At 34.3% G+C, this 18,148-nt stretch overlaps 2 protein-coding genes and 1 long non-coding RNA gene across 3 annotated transcripts; 1 reads left to right on the top strand and 2 right to left on the bottom strand.

The window, feature by feature from the left end:
- Nucleotides 1-7,655: 7,655 nt before the first annotated feature.
- Nucleotides 7,656-10,497, top strand: LOC109133701 (nuclear intron maturase 1, mitochondrial). The gene is given in 2 exon segments (XM_019247358.3): nucleotides 7,656-9,305; nucleotides 9,308-10,497. Coding segments are annotated over 2 exon segments (2,100 nt in total). The 5' UTR covers nucleotides 7,656-7,762; the 3' UTR covers nucleotides 9,865-10,497.
- Nucleotides 10,498-11,952: 1,455 nt separating this feature from the next.
- Nucleotides 11,953-14,666, bottom strand: LOC104883394 (G-type lectin S-receptor-like serine/threonine-protein kinase At2g19130). The gene has a single exon (XM_010667916.3). The coding sequence runs from the start codon at nucleotides 14,491-14,493 to the stop codon at nucleotides 12,112-12,114; it is 2,382 nt and encodes a 793-aa protein (XP_010666218.1). The 5' UTR covers nucleotides 14,494-14,666; the 3' UTR covers nucleotides 11,953-12,111.
- A 351-nt stretch (nucleotides 14,667-15,017) lies between these two features.
- LOC104883393 (uncharacterized) lies at nucleotides 15,018-16,526 on the bottom strand. The gene is made up of 2 exons (XR_788562.2): nucleotides 16,381-16,526; nucleotides 15,018-15,429 (listed from the first exon to the last, which is right to left on the bottom strand). It is a non-coding gene; the product is annotated as an uncharacterized LOC104883393 (long non-coding RNA).
- Between the last annotated feature and the right edge of the window lie 1,622 nt (nucleotides 16,527-18,148).

The following is an 18,148-nucleotide window of genomic DNA, read 5'->3' as shown; positions in this document are numbered from 1 at the left end:
CTTCATAAATATAATCCTAAATATTACTTGGTTTAGTGGTTAAAACTTTAGTGTATAAGTTTGAGGTTATGAGATCAAATTTTATAAGATGCATTTTCTATTCTTTTACTTTATGCGTGTTTATAGAAATTAAACACACTAAGATAGTGACACGTGGCATATATCCTTGCTTAAAAACACCTTTTAACATATTAGTACTAGAATTTTTTGCACGCGATGCGTGCTTAAATTTTTTTCAAAACAGAAACTCGATTTTCTTCGGCATAAGAGTCAAAATTTGAACATTAAACATGCGAAGTATAATTGTTTTTAGTTGCAAAATTTGATTGGTTTAGTTTCTGTCACTTAAATCTCTCACCATTCTTTTGTGTTTTTTTTTTTTTTTTACTTTTCAAAGTTAAATTTATTAGAACAAAATAGAAATTTTATTGAATTTATTTATGATTTCTAATATTATAATTTTTTAGTTGATTTTTGAATTAAGTACAATACTTCATAAAGTGTAAAGAAAGTAGACACTTTGATTTCAAGTCAATTTTTTCATAGTTTGTAGTTTGTAAGTGAATTTTTAAGTTTTTGTAAAGTTTCCTCATTTTAGTGATTTGCATAATGTAAATTATGCAATTTTATGATTTTAATTGACTTGTGAGTGATTGTTATATAATTATATTTTTTGATATTTTTGTTTGAAGCGCCCTTTGATATGTAATTTAGAATGGGAAGGAGGTAACATATAGTCTATTCATTCGGGGACACCATAGCTCCCCCCCCTCTCCTTATATAATAGAGATATGTTGTACTTTAATTCTTGAATGATATTTTACATAAACCTTTTTTAGCTTGATAATTAATGCTTATATTAATAGAAAAAAAAGGTCCAAATTATATGTAAAAGTTTCATTATATATAGGAAACACTATAAAAAAGTAAATAATTTTTTTCCTTGTCTAACTTCTAAATTCTGATTTCACTACAAATACACCTCTATTATTTTTATCATGACCCACCATTAATTGTGAATGGTTCTTGAGAATAGTGATTTGTAAGTAAATTTTTGTAAATATTTTTGTATGTATTGACGTTCTAGGTTATTATTAGCTAGTTTTAGTTTGTATGTTAATTTTAAGTTTTAATAAAGTTTTCTGATTATTTGAGTGATTTGCGTGATTTTTATAATGTGATGATTTTCTCAATTGTATGGGTGAATTGTAAAGTTTCTTCTTTTAAGTGATTTGTGAGTGAGTGTTGTAAATTTATTTTAGGTAGTTTTCTTTGAGTGTCGATTTTGATTTTAACAATCCTTTTGTAATTTAGCAAGGGAAGGGGGGCAAAATAGGCGTTTCAAAAGAGGACACCATTGCTCCCCCCTTCCCTTATATAATAGAGATATATATGTTAAAGTCAATATTTCTGGAAAATCTAACATATGCTGATTAGAAATATACCAGCAACCAATTTTGTTGCAAGTAGCAAAATATGATTGTTTTAGTGCAGAAATGATTTGCTGAGAGCCGCAATTTTACTTGTTGCAAGTAGCAAAATTGATCTCAAAGTGTATGTATTTTTTTTGAATTCTGGAACTTTAGAGCTAATTTTAAGACATTCTTGATATGCGGTCTTTCCATGACTGCAATGTGGAACCAATGTAACAACATGATCCCTTGTTTGTCCACTTGAAGAATGATGGCAGATTATGTGAAATTATAGACCCATGAGGTTTCCAACTATCTTTTGAGTTCTGACACTTTTGTTATTGCTTTTCGTGAGGATGAGTGGTTAGTTATATTTGTTCGTCCTAAAGGACTACTCAAGTACTTGAATCTCTTCACAAGGGTGAGGGCGAATATTTATATTCTGAACATACCATAGCTACTTCCCCTGACTGTCTAGCTATTGCATTTATTGATGCCGTAGGTGAGTTGAGATTAATGTCATTCGCGAGGAAACATGGGATAGTTATTAGTATGTCTATATGTATATTAGCATGAGGTTTTCAATATGACATAAAGATTTTGTGTGAACCGTTCGAAAGAAGGCCTATGTATATGCTGCAAGTTCGTGTTGTGCTTTGACAGTTATGAAGATTGTTTACCTAGTTCTCATTGCTTTTCTAAGTGTGATATTTAACACGGGTTTTGTGATGCCGATTTTAGGTTTATATGGGTATATGTGTAAGTAGAATGAACTGTTCAACTTCATCTTCTACAAGAAAAAATGGTTTAAAGTTAAAAGCTATGGAAAACATAGCTTGTTTATTTAGTCACATATCATGTTCTACAGTAGAAATGATGTGGAGATTCAAATGCATATGCATATATAATAGGATCTACATTTCAAGGCTTAAATGAAATGGGTACTCGGAAAATATATGCTTGCATGAGACTTTAAATAAACACTAGGTGTTCATGTACAATTTGGCCTATCTGCTAAAGAAGGGGCATCAGATATTGAAATGCTCATTCATCAAAAGTAGCTACTAGTTTTCAGGCTGTCCCAAGCGTTATGGAGGCATGTACCACTAGTAGAATAAATGCTTATTGCTGCGGTCATTAAGTGACATATTGCGGCAGTTTTGGCCGCGCAGCAATTAAGGGCGCAACAATAGGTAAATAAGAGCAACTTCAATGGCTAGCTAAAACAATACTTGGCTAAAGATGCCACATCATTTTCTTTAGCTAATTCTATCTTTAGCCAACTTCTCCTTTAGTGGTTAAGCTAAACTATTTTGTTGCTTAGGTAGGTCCCACAATCATTTTTTTCTTTTTTTTAATATATAAAATATCACTTATTGAGAAGCTATTTGTGGGGTGGGACCCAATATTTTGGCTAAGCCAATTTGCTCTATAGAGCCAATTTGCTTAGTAAAGCAAAACTCCAATTTGTACTCCAATGGTTAAGCAACTAGCTAAGTATTTTGCAAAATTGCTAGCAAGTCCTTTTTTTGCACCGTTGGAGTTGCTCTAATATATTGTTGCGATTTTTTAACACAACAATATTTCAACATATTGCTGCAGTTCCTAGCCAAAATCGCAGCAATAAGTTTATTTTTTATTAAAAAAGTACAACTTATTGCTGCGGTTTTGGCTAGAAACCGTAGCAATAGCTTGGCCTATTGTTGCGGTTGTTGCCCAAAACCGCAACAATAGGTCCTTGTACAGGTTTTTTTTTTTTTGTTTTGTTTTTGCAATTAAATTTGAAAGATTAAAACCATGCAACTAACTCATCCACTATTCATCAAATTTGCACACAAACTGAAGATGAAAAGATACAAAAGATAAAAAAGTAAAGTGAAAAAGCAAAAATAACAAAACAACTATTACAACTTAACGACTATTTACAAAAATTATAATAAAAACCAAAAATATATTAAAAAAAATAATAAGAAACTGATCTAAAAAAACGAAAAAACATAAAAAAAAAATCCTAAAACAAAAAAATCTACAAACAGATCTGAAAAAACGAAAAAAATAAAAATAAATCCTAAAATCCAAAAATCTATAAACAAAGCTAAAAAATCGAAAAAAAAGGAAAACGGAAAAAAAAAAGATGCATGGCGCCGGTACGGTGAACCGGATCTCATTTCTCGAACGAACGAACCGGATCTCGTTTCTCGTTGATGGTCCGGTACGGTGAACGATGGAGGGCGAAGATGGCGTCAGTCGAAACCCATTGTTCGCCACCAAATCTCGCGTCTCAACCATGATTGATGAGAGAATATTCTTACACTTCAATAAATCAAGGAAATATGATAACTTTATCCAATTGCCATATGAAAAATAACCTAAAATGAACCAATCATTCATAACACAATATTGAACTAATAAACTTTATACCAAATCTATAATAATAAAACCCAATACAAAAAGTAAACAAAAACAACCCTGAGCTTTGTTGAAAAACACTTGGTTTTCACGATGCATAAGAATCTCAGCTTCTCCTTCTTTAATAATGGCGTAATCATTCAAATCAATAGCAGTAGAGTTGTCCTTATTATATTCTTCAACTGACGCATCTTTTGAACTACCCATTTTTTCAAACCCCAGTATTTTTTGGTGATTTTTCTCTTCAAAATTTACGTCAAAAGTTGAAAAATAGGACAATTTTGAATCAAGGTTTTGATGAGTTTGTGGTTTCTGAGCAGTTTTTAAGTGCACGAAGAGTGGGAATAGTGGGTGAAATTTTAGGGGTGAGAGGAGGGAGGAGGGAGGGAGGGAGGGAGGGGAAGGGTGAGGAGTGATAACGGTTGTGTAAGAGGATGAGAGAAATAGTAAGGAAAATAACAAACCCTAGCTATTATTGCACGCGTTTTATACTTTTTTTTAAATAATTTTAATGATATTGCTGCGCATCTGCCAATAACCGCAGCAATATATTAAAATATTTTTTTTAATATTATTCTAATATATTGTTGCGGTTCTTGACGAAAACCGCAACAATAGGTCCGGTCAAAAAATCAACTTTTTTCAAAAAATGTCTGCAACCTGAGACTGTATAATTTTCATCTCTAACAAAAAAAAAAGCCTTACTCCTTAATTCTTATGATTCTCATCTCTAACAAAAAAAACTCACATCCAAAAAAACCAAGTTTTCTAGTCTTTTACATTGACATTAATCACAACAAGATGAACGTAGAATATGGAATTAACACAACTGATGTCGACGACGATGGTCGTAACAAAAGAAATGGTAATGTTCTTACTGCAAGTGCTCATATTATCACAGCTGTAATTGGGTTTGGAGTGTTATCTCTAACATGGGTCGTAGCCCAAATGGGTTGAATCGTTGGGCCTGCTGTTTTTTTTTATCTTCTCCCTTGTTACATAGTTTGCTTCTACTTTATACAGACATATGACTAGTTACAGCCTATTCTATCCTTTTACATATAATGTTATCTAATAAAAAAATTTGTCGTTGATATCATATTGCTGCAGTTTTTGGCCGAAACCGCAACAATATCTTATTGCGTATGGGTAAAACCGCAACAATAAACAATTATTCTACTAGTGTACGACTACCATTAAACGAGGCATTAATCGGTGAACATGAACTATTATTTAATAACAACTAGTATTTAGGCATGCCAAGGTAATTATAATTTTCATTTATTAACATATTACTTCATAAATATAATCCTAAATATTACTTGGTTTAGTGGTTAAAACTTTAGTTATAAGTTTGAGGTTATGAGATCAAATTTTATAAGATGCATTTTCTATTCTTTTACTTTATGCGTGTTTATAGAAATTAAACACACTAAGATAGTGACACGTGGCATATATCCTTGCTTAAAAACACCTTTTAACATATTAGTATAGATATGTTAAAGTCAATATTTCTGGAAAATCTAACATATGCTGATTAGAAATATACCAGCAACCAATTTTGTTGCAAGTAGCAAAATATGATTGTTTTAGTGCAGAAATGATTTGCTGAGAGCCGCAATTTTACTTGTTGCAAGTAGCAAAATTGATCTCAAAGTGTATGTATTTTTTTTGAATTCTGGAACTTTAGAGCTAATTTTAAGACATTCTTGATATGCAGTCTTTCCATGACTGCAATGTGGAACCAATGTAACAACATGCTCCCTTGTTTGTCCACTTGAAGAATGATGGCAGATTATGTGAAATTATAAACCCATGAGATTTCCAACTATCTTTTAAGTTCTGACACTTTTGTTATTGCTTTTCGTGAGGATGAGTGGTTAGCTATATTTGTTGGTCCTAAAGGACTACTCAAGTACTTGAATCTCTTCACAAGGGTGAGGGCGAATATTTATATTCTGAACATACCATAGCTACTTCCCCTGACTGTCTAGCTATTGCATTTATTGATGTCGTAGGTGAGTTGAGATTAATGTCATTGGCGAGGAAACATGGGATAGTTATCAGTTTGTCTATGTGTATATTAACATGAGGTTTTCAATATGACATAAAGATTTGGTGTGAACCGTTCGAAAGAAGGCCTATATATATGCTGCAAGTTCGTGTTGTGCTTTGACAGTTATGAAGATTGTTTACCTAGTTATCATTGTTTTCTAAGTGTGATATTTAACACGGGTTTTGTGATGCCGATTTTAGGTTTATATGGGTATATGTGTAAGTAGAATGAACTGTTCAACTTCATCTTCCACAAGAAAAAATGGTTTAAAGTTAAAAGCTATGGAAAACATAGCTTGTTTATTTAGTCACATATCATGTTCTTCAATAGAAAGGATGTGGAGATTCAAATGCATAATAGGATCTACATTTCAAGGCTTAGATGAAATGGGTACTCGAAAAATAGATGCTTGCATGGGACTTTAAATAAACACTAAGTGTTCATGTACAATTTGACCTATCTGCTAAAGAAGGGGAATCAGATATTGAAATGCTTATTCATCAAAAGTAACTACTAGTTTTCAGGCTATCCCAAGCGTTATGGAGGTATGTACAACCAGTAGAATAAATGCTTATTACTGCAGTCATTAAGTGACCTATTGCGGCAGTTTTGGCCGCGCAACAATAGGTAAATAATATATTGTTGCGATTTTTAAACACAACAATATTTCAACATATTATTGCGGTTCCTAGCCAAAATCGCAAAAATAAGTTTATTTTCTATTAAAAAAGTACAACTTATTGCTGCGGTTTTGGCTAGAAACCGTAGCAATAGCTTGGCCTATCGCTGCGGTTGTTGCCCAAAAGTAAAATTAATTTGCAACAAGATTTGAACCCGTGAACTCTTGCTATTATAACATGACACAATTAACATCTCAACCAACTTTTAATCATGCTTTAAGTGTCCACATTATTATATTTTTATGTTTTTAATGTTGAGTTTTCCTTAATATATTTAGTGGGAATTTGAAAAAAATGCATATCAAGTTCGGAAACACAATACCAACCCAGGGTAACGCGCGAGTCCAAACACTAGAAAGGGCTTGTTCTTCCCATCTTATTTTTAGTTCAGTTCAATTCAATTCAGTTCAGTTCAGTTGCAATCAGTTCAGTTCAGTTCAGTTCAGTTCAATTTAGTTCAGCTCAATTCAATTTAGTTTAGTTCAGCTCCAACTATCATTTCTTAGTTATAATTTAATTCATTTTTTACTTCAGTCCAATTCAGTTCAGTTTAGTTTAGTTCAATTTAGTTGCAATAAGTTCAATTTAGTTTTCCCCTCAAAAAAAAAAGTTCAATTAAGTTTAGTTTAGTTCAATTACAACCAGTTCAGTTCAGTTGTTCTATGTTGAAGAGAACATGCCCCTATTTTTATTTGCGGAAAAAATGTCTTCCTAGCAAATTCCACTCCCTAGGTTTAAGGGCATGTTCTCCCCAATTTATTTTCAATTGAGTTCAATTCAATTCAGTTCAGTTCAGTTGCAATCAGTTCAGTCAGTTCAGTTGCAATCAGTACAGTTCAGTTCAATTTAATTCAGTTGCAATCAATTCAGTTCAGTTCAGTTCAACTCCAACTATCATCTTTTAGTTATAATTCAATTCATTTCAGTTCAGTTCAATTCAATTCAGTTCAGTATAGTTCAGTTGCAATAAGTTAAGTTCAATTCATTCTAATTCAGTTCAGTTGCAATCAATTCAATTCAATTCAATTGTTTTATGTCGAAGATAACAAGCCGTAATTCCTTGTCAACCAAACGATATCACGAGTACTAGATTCTGTACTACCAGGCACCAGCAATTAATAACGAGGGTTCGTTGTCCACGGCAAAAGAGCCAGTACTCGTCTGGGAACATGCGGCTACTTAGGCCGGAAAACTGATATTTCGGAATGGTCATCTCTTTGCGGACTTTCATCAAATATTTTCCGAGCAACTGTCTACTGGTACGTTTTTCAACCCTTCACTCTCTCTCTTCACGCTCACATACCAAAACTCATTCATCACAGAATATTGCATCACAACCCCAACTTCGACAAGAACAACAGCAGCAAGACCCATATGCATTAATGCGAGAAGACCCAATTCAAATATGCTCAGAAATCTGGGTCAAATCCTTTACAACTCCAAAATCAAAGCCATTTCCTAATCTCACTGGTTTTTTATCCAAATTTGACATCTGGGTTTTAGCTTATCAGCGCTCTGTTGCTCATTTCACCGGCTCTTTGCCGTGCCGCAACGGTATTAGCTCTAACGCATTGCATGATCTCCTCTCTCTCCGAAATGCGGTTGTGATAGGTCAATTTCATTGGAACATGAAAACTGAGTTGTTTATTTGTAGTCCAAATGAAAAACCCATTACTGAATTTACGTCTAAGAGTAAGATGAATAGGCTCTTGAACTCGAAGAAGTCGCCCTTTCAGGATCGTGTTGTTCAAGAGGTTCTGTTGTTGATTCTTGAACCTGTTTTTGAGTCTAGGTTTTCTTCAAAATCCCATGGTTTTCGCCTAGGTCGAAATGCCCATACTGTTATTAGGACTATTAGGAGTAATTTTGCAGGGTATCTTTGGTACTTAAAAGGTGATTTGAGTGAGATGTTAGATGTTGTTGATAAGAGTTTGGTGATGGGTTGCTTAAAGAGAGTTGTGAAGGATAAAAGAGTGTTGGGTTTAATTAGTTCTGCATTGAGGGAGTCGGAAAACCGTTGTTTGGAGTGTGATGATACTGGGAAGTTGAAGAAGGGGAAGGGGAAGGGGAAAAGGAAGAAGAAAAAGGGAGATGAAATAAAGAGGAAGATTTTAAATCCCAATGAGCCGAAACCGGATCCATACTGGTTGCGAACATTCTATGATTTTGCACCAGAGGAGGCAGCAAAGGTGCCGAATTATGGGTATTGCGGAATTCTTAGTCCTTTAATTTTTAACGTTTGTTTAAATGAATTTGATCATATGATGGAAGAGAAGATAGTTGAGTTTTTTAAGCCATCTATGCTTGACTCGATATGGAAATCTTCGGTTGCTGATGGTTGTCATAACCCTGCTTGGCCTGAGTTTGTTCCATCGGGTGGGAAGGAGAAAACTAGAAAAATGGATTACATACGATATGGTGGTCATTTCTTGGTTGGGATTCGAGGATCCCGGGATGATGCAGTGAAGATTAAGGAGGAGTTGATTGAATTCTGCAGCAACAAATTAGGGATAAAATTGAAGTACCCTAAGATGGAGATTGAGCATGTAAGTAGGGGGATTTCATTTCTTGACCATGTCATTTGTCATCGTGTAGTATACCCAACATTGCACTACACTGGTACAGGTGGTAGAACTGTTAGTAAAAAGTGTGTAGGAACTTTGCTTTCAATTACAGCCAGCTTACCTCAATGCATTCGCCGATTCAGGCGCCTTGAATTGCTGAAGGGTGATAAGGATCCAGAGCCGTTGCCTGTACTCCAATGCTTTATTCCAGCCAAGCCCATACTAATTCTCAGATGAATAAATTCCTTGAAACCATGGCTGATTGGTATAGATATGCTGACAACCGTAAAAAAGTTGTCGGATTTTGTGCTTACGTGATTCGCAGCTCTTTGGCCAAGCTATATGCGGCCAGGTATAAGCTCAAATCTCGTGCAAAGGTATACAAGATAGCTTCACGTAGTCTCAGTAATCCTTTGAGAGGCAAAGGAAACTTTGTGGCATCAGAGTACTCAGAACTCCTGAAGCTGGGTCTTGTTGATGCCATTGAAGGTGTGCAGTTTTCTCACATGTCTTTGATCCCAAGTTGTGATTATACACCATTCCCCCGTGTTTGGATCCCTGAGCATGAACAAATATTGCTTGAATATATCAAATTACAAGATCCAAGATTCTTTTCTGAACTACTTAAATCGATCAAAACACAAGGTCTAAGTGTACCACAAAATGAAATTTCCGAGATTGTTTGGGACTTTAAGACTCTTGGTGCACACTGGTTTGATACTGAATTAGAAAAGCATTCTTAGCAGTAGAAATGGTGAAGTGGCTCCTTGTATTCATAAAGCTGTAAGTTCAACTATGGCAGTTGTAGGCTTAAAGTATGCATCTTAGTGTACTAAATGGAGAGGAAGCTGCATTATGCACATGGAAGACATTACCAAAAATAGTATCAGGTTGCTGAATGAGTTGAAATGAAAATAAGGATTGGATTTTTCTCTTCCTTTCTGTCACCTATATCAATGATGATGGGTCTGCTTCACGGATTATCTAATAGTTCAGCTCTTGTTGGTGGCGCTGCAGTGAAGTAATACATTTGTCCTTGATAACATGGTGGCTATTCTCATTGAGTTGTATTTACCAGCTAAAAACATATGACCTGGTGAGTATCACAGAGATATTGATTGTGAACTCATTGGTACGATAAACCTTTATCAGATTCTTTGAAGCAGCTCTTCTCTGGAATATAAGGTAAAATTACTTGACTATAGAACACCTTTTGTCGACGTATCATATCTTGTAATAGCACCTGCATTATGTGGTCCGGTATTGTTCTGTAGTTCTGGCCCTTCTGGATTTTATGTATGAAATCTTTATGTGCAATTTTCTTTAATGCATAGCTTCAAAAATATATCCTATCAGAAAAGTAGATAATTACATCAGTGTGTTGAGCTCATCCCGACAAAGTGGGGATATGACTTTTAAGTGTCCGTTTGATTCAACTTATTTTGTCTTATCTGAAATTGTCTTATCTGATTTTATCTTTTCTTATCATATCTTATTCTAAGATGAGTGAACATCTTATTTGATCTTATATTGTCTTATAAAATCTTAAATAATAAGTTGAACAGAACATGACCTAAATTAGGCGATTATTTAATATTATAGCTTCCGTTGTTATATGTTTGAATTACTAAATATTCCTAGTTCAGAGATCTATTTGATTAAAGTGTGACATTAATGTAGTTTGTCTCTCTTCTAGTTCGCCAAGAAACACCTTTTACTATTCTATCGCAAACTTTCTTGCAAAAAGCTCACCGTGCTTTGGTTGGATGGTGTTAAGTGTTAACAAGTAGTAAATGAACTTTCCAAGTATCTGTCTTACCGCTGATGGCAGCTGGCCATGAAACACATGCTGTGCCTAATATATCGAAAACTTGTGGACTTGTGGTGTGCTTCCTCCATCACTCTTTGACGATAAACAATTATTCTACTAGTGTACGACTACCATTAAACGAGGCATTAGTCGGTGAACATAAACTATTATTTAATAACTAGTTTTTAGGCATGCCAAGGTAATTCATTTATTAACATATTACTTCATAAATATAATCCCAAATATTACTTGGTTTAGTGGTTAAAACTTTAGTGTATAAGTTTGAGGTTATGAGATCAAATTTTACATTTTCTATTCTTTTATTTTATGCGTGTTTACCGAAAGTAAACACACTAAGATAGTGACACGTGGCATATATCCTTGCTTAGAAACACCTTTTAACATATTAGTATAGATATGTTAAAGTCAATATTTCTGAAAAATCTAACATATGCTGATTTCTTGCTTTTGCGAATCAAAGTTGTTGTTTACATGGTTTTGTGAGATTAAGGACTCCTTAATGTAAATATAATTAAGTTTACAGCCTTGATCTCCGCTTTGATGTCTAATATGTAGAAAGTATAATGTACTAGCACTTGCCTAAACAGCTCTGAATAAGTTAATCTGCCCCCTTCTCTTCTCTAAAATGATTTTTGGACTGCGGTAGCTTAAGAAGTTAGTTACTGCAGCAATTAGTAGTTAAGGTGTATTAGTTGTGTTGATTTGGTGCATTCTGTTCCTTATTAGGATTATAGTCTTCCATAGTCATTGGAATACCTGTTTCAGAGACATCCATGGAAGTGCTGTCATTTCAGCAAACTCATTTGGTGCTACTGCTACAATTAGCTAAAAGAATGATCTATTTAGTTAATTTCCTCTTCTATAGTTCTACTGACTATGAGTTTATGTTGCTGAACATTCCATCAGAGGAGATGTTTGCATTAACTTTAGTAGTTCGGAAAAAAAAAACAATGATGGATCCACACTTAAGACTGGTAATAGCATCTGAGTTGCAAAGCAAGTGAAGAAAGGCTTCCTAGATTTGCTGACCCACTTATTGATAGGGTTATATATATTCAATGATATAGCAGGTAGACGAGATAAATACACGAAAGCGAAAATATATTGTTGGACTTGCATAATATTTGAACTGACCAATTCTGTTATATTTCACAAGTTATCATCCAGCAGTACATGTATGATAAGCAGTAGAGTCCTCTGGAATTTGGGCAACGTACTGCAGAAATCTTGGAATAGGAGGATTTATAACTTCTGAGACTCCTTCTAGAATTTGTACTACTTGCACCATGGACAGTCTATCCTTCTCATCTTCCTGGATACACCACCCTGCAACTCTACAAGCTCTGATTAATTCTTCTGGGTTAGCGTCTCCTGCTAGTTTATTGTCTAGCAAGTTTATGACTTCTCCATCACTTGTTAGTTTCTCCATGACTTGAAGTGGGATGTAATCATCTTCCTCGTTGATTCTTATAGACCAGTTTCTTTTTCCTGATATAATTTCAAACAGCATCATCCCATAGCTGTATACATCAGCCTTTGATGTGATAGCTGTACCTGAAATCCACTCTGGTGCGAGATAACCTCTTGTTCCTCTCATTGTTGTCAGTACTTGACTGAAATCTCGGCCTAGGAGTTTTACAAGGCCGAAATCCCCAATCTTGGGATTAAAATTTTCATCTAGCAGTATGTTCTCTGGCTTTATGTCACAGTGTATGATGCATTCTCTACACTCCTCATGAAGATAGGCCAATCCTTTCGCAATCCCTAGTCCAATCTGGTATCTTGCTCTCCAGCCTAATATCCCGTGGTCTTCACCAAAAATATGCTTTTCAAGCGACCCATGTGGCATATAGTCATAGACTAGGAACTTCTTGCTGCCTTCAACACAAAATCCTCTGAGACGCAGAAGATTTATGTGATGAATCTTTCCGATGGTGCTTACTTCTGCTCGGAATTGCTTATCTCCTTGGCAATGGACCTTGAGATGCTTCACAGCTATGCTATCTGATGAATTGGGCAAGGTTCCTTTGTAGACAGAACCAAACCCTCCTTCACCCAATCTATTGGAAAAGTTCTTTGTTGCTCTCCGTAGTTCACTGTAATTCATCACCTGTAAAGAACCCTTCACTGCTTTTGATGCATGAATTTTCATGCTTCTGTTTTTCCAAATGAGAACCAATAAGGTAAGAATGAGACACATTCCACCAACAGTGGCACCTAGAACTAACAGAATAAATCCCGGCTCATTCTTTCTTTTTGTTGTTGTTATTACAAGTCTGTAGGTTCTAGCAAGTCTGTAGTACAGATCAAATCCTCTAGCGTATTGAAGATCGAACGAGCTTTGGTTCCACGCCACACACATATCTTTGTAATAATATGCTGGGCAGCTGCAATCATTCATACAAGCTCTTTTACATCTCTCTGGATTCCCTGGTTGAGAAATCTCTGCGTTATTACTACCAGCTATGGATGCATTGTGAATGAGAATGAAGCCGTCCTTTTCTCCATCATGGCATTGTAGCAGACTATGTCTTCCATATTCAGAAGCAGGTTGTCTTTGCGAATCAGGTCCAATTGCAGACGAGCAAGTGCTGAAATGCTTTCTTCTGTGGTTATAGATTGCATATTGATTACAATATGCATCAGACAACCTCAGTTTAGATACCTCCCAGATCTTAGAATCTTCTGACCACATTAGCTGAGTGAAATATCCGTTATCATCTATGATAAATCGTGTTAATGTGGAGGAGTTAGCCAATTTGTAAGTGAAATACGTCTCATTTTCATTTGACACATATGAAACAGTGGTGTGGTCGTGGAGTATCATATCAGCTTCACCATTATACCAACCTAATTGCAGTGAACAAGAAAAAGAAATTCCTTTGAGCCTACAAGCACCGTACCTGATACCATTCTTCTTAAGAATTATTGATTTCATTGTCTTGGGATCCATCTCAAATGTGAAGTTGCTCCAGTAGTTACTTGATAAATAGGCTTGTTCTATGTTAGCAAGCCTATTGAATTTGACTTTGGCACCAGGTAGCCAGGTGCCTATAGGATGATCAAAACTTTGCCAGTAAATCTGGTTAGGATCCAAAATACTCCTAATCACCAAATTACCATTGTTGTCGAGAACTAATTTCGTTGAATTAAACTCTGAGGATGACCTGCTTGACCAAAGTGCAACAGATTCCGTCCCATTACTGAGTTGGAGATTACCATATGGAGACATTGTAAGCTGTAAGGAATTATGACTCCATATATCATGGTGTTTTATCCTTGGCCCCCACACTGTAGTCAGCACAGCAAGTTTGCTGTACCAGATACCAAAAATGGTGCAGATACACTCAGGCGATTTGTAGTCGCAGTCTGATTCTGGTGGTATAAAACCAAGTTCGAATACTCCATTTCTGGAGGTTATTGTCTGGTTGTAGGAGATAGATTGGCCTGGTAAGATGCTGTCGGTTCCGAAAGCAAGAAGGAACCAGAGGTAAAGAATAGAAATATGAAACAAAAACTTGGTAATGATGATGCCTATCATTTGGCCCCTTCTTTTTTTTTATTGGGTGGTATGGAATTAGGATGCTGTGAGCAGATCACAGATGCAATAGGAAGATATGTCAGAGACTTGTGGAACGTCAAAAACTAATACTCCATGCTTTAACTAGGAAAAAGTCAAGAAAGATTGAAGTTTCAAAGCATTCAAAGGTGTGTTTCCTTCTGAGTTCTGATATGGTTTTCAGTAAGTTAGTAAGGACTTTGCATTGCCGACCAATTACTAGTTCAATCAATTTCTTAGGACTTCAGGCCCACGCTTTTTGTACTTTTAGCTCCTTATTTTCTACTTAGTTGAAATGTTTAAGTTTATGTTTGAACTTTGAACATGAAAGTGATCAAATGAAAAAGGGAGCTGGATGAGGAGTAACAGTCATACAAGATCTTGTTAAGTTTAGTACCATTCGTATTTTCAAAATTTTAACTTTTTTAGATAAATTTAACAAGATCTCGTGTCCATATAATTACAAAAGTCAAACTCTTGCAACTCTTACAACACCATCACCAATCTTAGATCAACCAATCCCATGGTCACACTCGAGATATTATTCGAATAAAAATTGAACAAGGAAATTACATAATTACCTCCTTTATATGGTCAAAGACCTAATTATGGAGGATTGTTAAACATTTTAAAACAAGTGAAATAAAACAAGCTGACTTAAATGATTCTGCCAGTTTTTTTAATGGGGCGATATATGTTAAATTGGAAACAGAGTGTCACAATAATTGTTTCCCCAAGGCAACCAGTTTACAATACAAACATAAGGAGGACAACATGGGTAATTTCCTGGAACACTTTCATCGCAAGGATATCCCTTTGTAATACACCAATCCTGCAATTCTCTCCTATGGCCTTCAACATGGGTTAATCCACTTGATACTCCTGGCCCTTGTGGTGCAACCCTTTTACCCAACACACCTGTAAATTATAGACTTATTAGTGAGTGCTGCGCCACTTTATAGTTATCTCGATGATAGGATTCGGGGGTGGCTCAAATTAGTTACAATAGAGGTGCTATGTCATGATGATAAAATAGTGTGTTTGATAAACAAATAATAACACATTAACAAGAACATATCGTACATTTTTTTTAAGTTGGTAAGATGAAGGACCTTCTGAACTGGTACCTCGCATAGGTATAACTAGTCAGGTTTGCAGGTCAAACTTCTTGAAGAGAGGATGGACGGTAAGAGAAATCTCACCTCAAAAATCCTCTAGTGGGATTTGATCCCATGACCTTGAAGTCATAAGCCCAAACCTTTACCACTAGAATATATCGTACATAAGTAACTACTAACTAGTAGTACTGTAAAAGTAGTAAGTATAACCTTCAAATAGATTGAGAGCCTATATAATCGTTCACATTAACATGTTGAGTGCCAATATTCCATCTTCAGTAGAAGTAGTTTTTTTTATTGGTAAGGAGAAGGACCCTGTCTAGACCTTAATCTACACAGTGTTCTTGGTCTTGCAATCGCGGGCCAGACATTTAAGGGTAGGGGGAAAGGTATCGAGAATCCTGAATCCCTACCCCCCAAGTATCGCAGATAGGAGGAAACGACCTTTAGATAAAAGTTGATTAGTTGTATGGAAAATCAAGTTCAAATTTTAAGATTATGCATGGGAAATCAAAGATCATCTAAATCAACATTTGTCATATGTAGCACTAAAGGTTAAAGACATTTTACAAGTAGTACTATTTTCGAAACTCATTACAAAATCACGTATATATTGATATTGTTAATGTTTGTATTGTTAACTTCTTATACTTCATGCTAATAGTCACTAAGTGTACATCATAAAACTCGTCTATGCATAAAGTGCATAATAATAGTCTACAAAGACGTGGAAATGAAAGGAAAATATTACCAGCTGAAGAATGAAGCAGAAGAATTCCTAAAAGGAGGAGCTTGAAATACATAATTGAAGCTCTTTCCATGAGTATCACTTATAGAAGAAATAGTGTTTTGATGGGGCTATTGCTGCTTCTTAATCTAAACCTCAGTCCATATTTATAGAACACCCAAAACAACCCAATTAAGATCAAGTTAAATAAAATATTATCATCCTCTCAAAAAACTATACAAATAAAATAATTACGACGATCTTCCATGTACCTAGCTCCCTGAATGCAAGGAACTCTATATGCCAATAACTAAAAATAAGTAATAGAAAATTTTGTCCACTTGACTATAAAATACTACATCTGTTATTTTTATTAATTGAAATTAAGTTGTTTAATTGATACCTAATTTTAGGGGTATGATAATCAAAATAAATGAATAAAATCACTCCTTTTATCAGAATTTAATCATACTTTATATAATTTGTACATTGATCTTGTATATTATGTTATCCTCCTAAATTGTGTACATGTCGATTGCAACTAGTAAATAATGAAGGAAGTAAAAACTATCGTCTTTATCTCTAAATTATTTTTTCGCTTCATTTTTGAGGTCAAAACTAATTATTAAGTTCAGGCAATACTCGCGTCATTTTCGCTTGTAATATTAAGTATTCAATACAACAAATGCTATATGTTTCTAATAGGTCATTTGTTTCCCCTTGAATAGGTTTTCATTCTCTTTAAAAGAGATATCTAATAAAGACGCAAGTTATATTACTTTGATGTAGACTTGCTATAACTATACAAATAGAAGTTATACATTGATGGTTGCAAAATGACATTTTAAAAAAGTGGTCGAGGGTGTATTTTAAATTGAATCTAAATTTGATTGTCACGTCGTAAGATAATATAAAAAATGAGATTTTTTTTAGTAGATTTGTTGATTTTTAATTTATTTATTGTATTTTATCAAACTAACTTTTACTCTATACTCTCGGAGAATAAATACCGAAAAACTTGATTTAAATAATTTTTGAGATATTTGTTGCAATTTTTTTTTATGATTTCATTGTAAATCATATAAAATTTTCTAAAGAGTTTTTATATCACTAATGACATATACAATATCAACACATGCGAGGAAGTGCATGCAGATTGCAACTCTTATCCACGTTTTTCAATAATTTTTGATAGTAGATTTCAATTTAAACGATTTATTCCAAATTTTAGATTTTAAATTTCAAATAGTTTTGCTATATCAATTTTGATACTTTTTATGTTTTTTTTCAAGTGCAACATTTTGACTTTTATACTATTTACACATTTCAAGTTGACAATATTTGTTTTACTAATATATAATTATAAAATGATCATATAGAATATTGTTGGATTTGTTTCCATGAATACATAATATCAACTTCTTATCACTTTTACAAATACATAATTAATTAGATATATTTGTTGTTGCGGAAGCGTTTAATTAACCAAAACAAGAATGCACAATAACCAAGCAAACACACAATTGAACAAAAGAAAGCGAAACAAAATTCAATGAGGTTCACTATCAAAGGCAGGGGAAAACGATTCTTTTACTATGAACGAGATGATTACAAATTACAATAGGCAAGATTCAATTGAATGAATTTTCAATTGAATCTTAAAGACTCTCTCTAATCTTTTCTATGTGTTTTGGCTAATCTCTCTCTAATGTTTTGTGGTCATTCACTCTAAATATGAGTTAACATGTTTATATGGAGTCTAGAATACAAGCCCTAACTCGTCGAATAAAAC

This window comes from Beta vulgaris, chromosome 4, assembly GCF_026745355.1.
Source record: "Beta vulgaris subsp. vulgaris cultivar EL10 chromosome 4, EL10.2, whole genome shotgun sequence".
Taxonomy (NCBI): Eukaryota; Viridiplantae; Streptophyta; class Magnoliopsida; order Caryophyllales; family Amaranthaceae; genus Beta; species Beta vulgaris.
Note: the sequence above shows the minus strand (reverse complement) of the source record. Positions and strands in the feature narration are given on the sequence as shown.

Bases quoted from the DNA above. Each gene is read 5' to 3' on its own strand.
- LOC104883394 (XM_010667916.3), bottom strand. From the start codon at position 14,493: ATGATAGGCATCATCATTACCAAGTTTTTGTTTCATATTTCTATTCTT.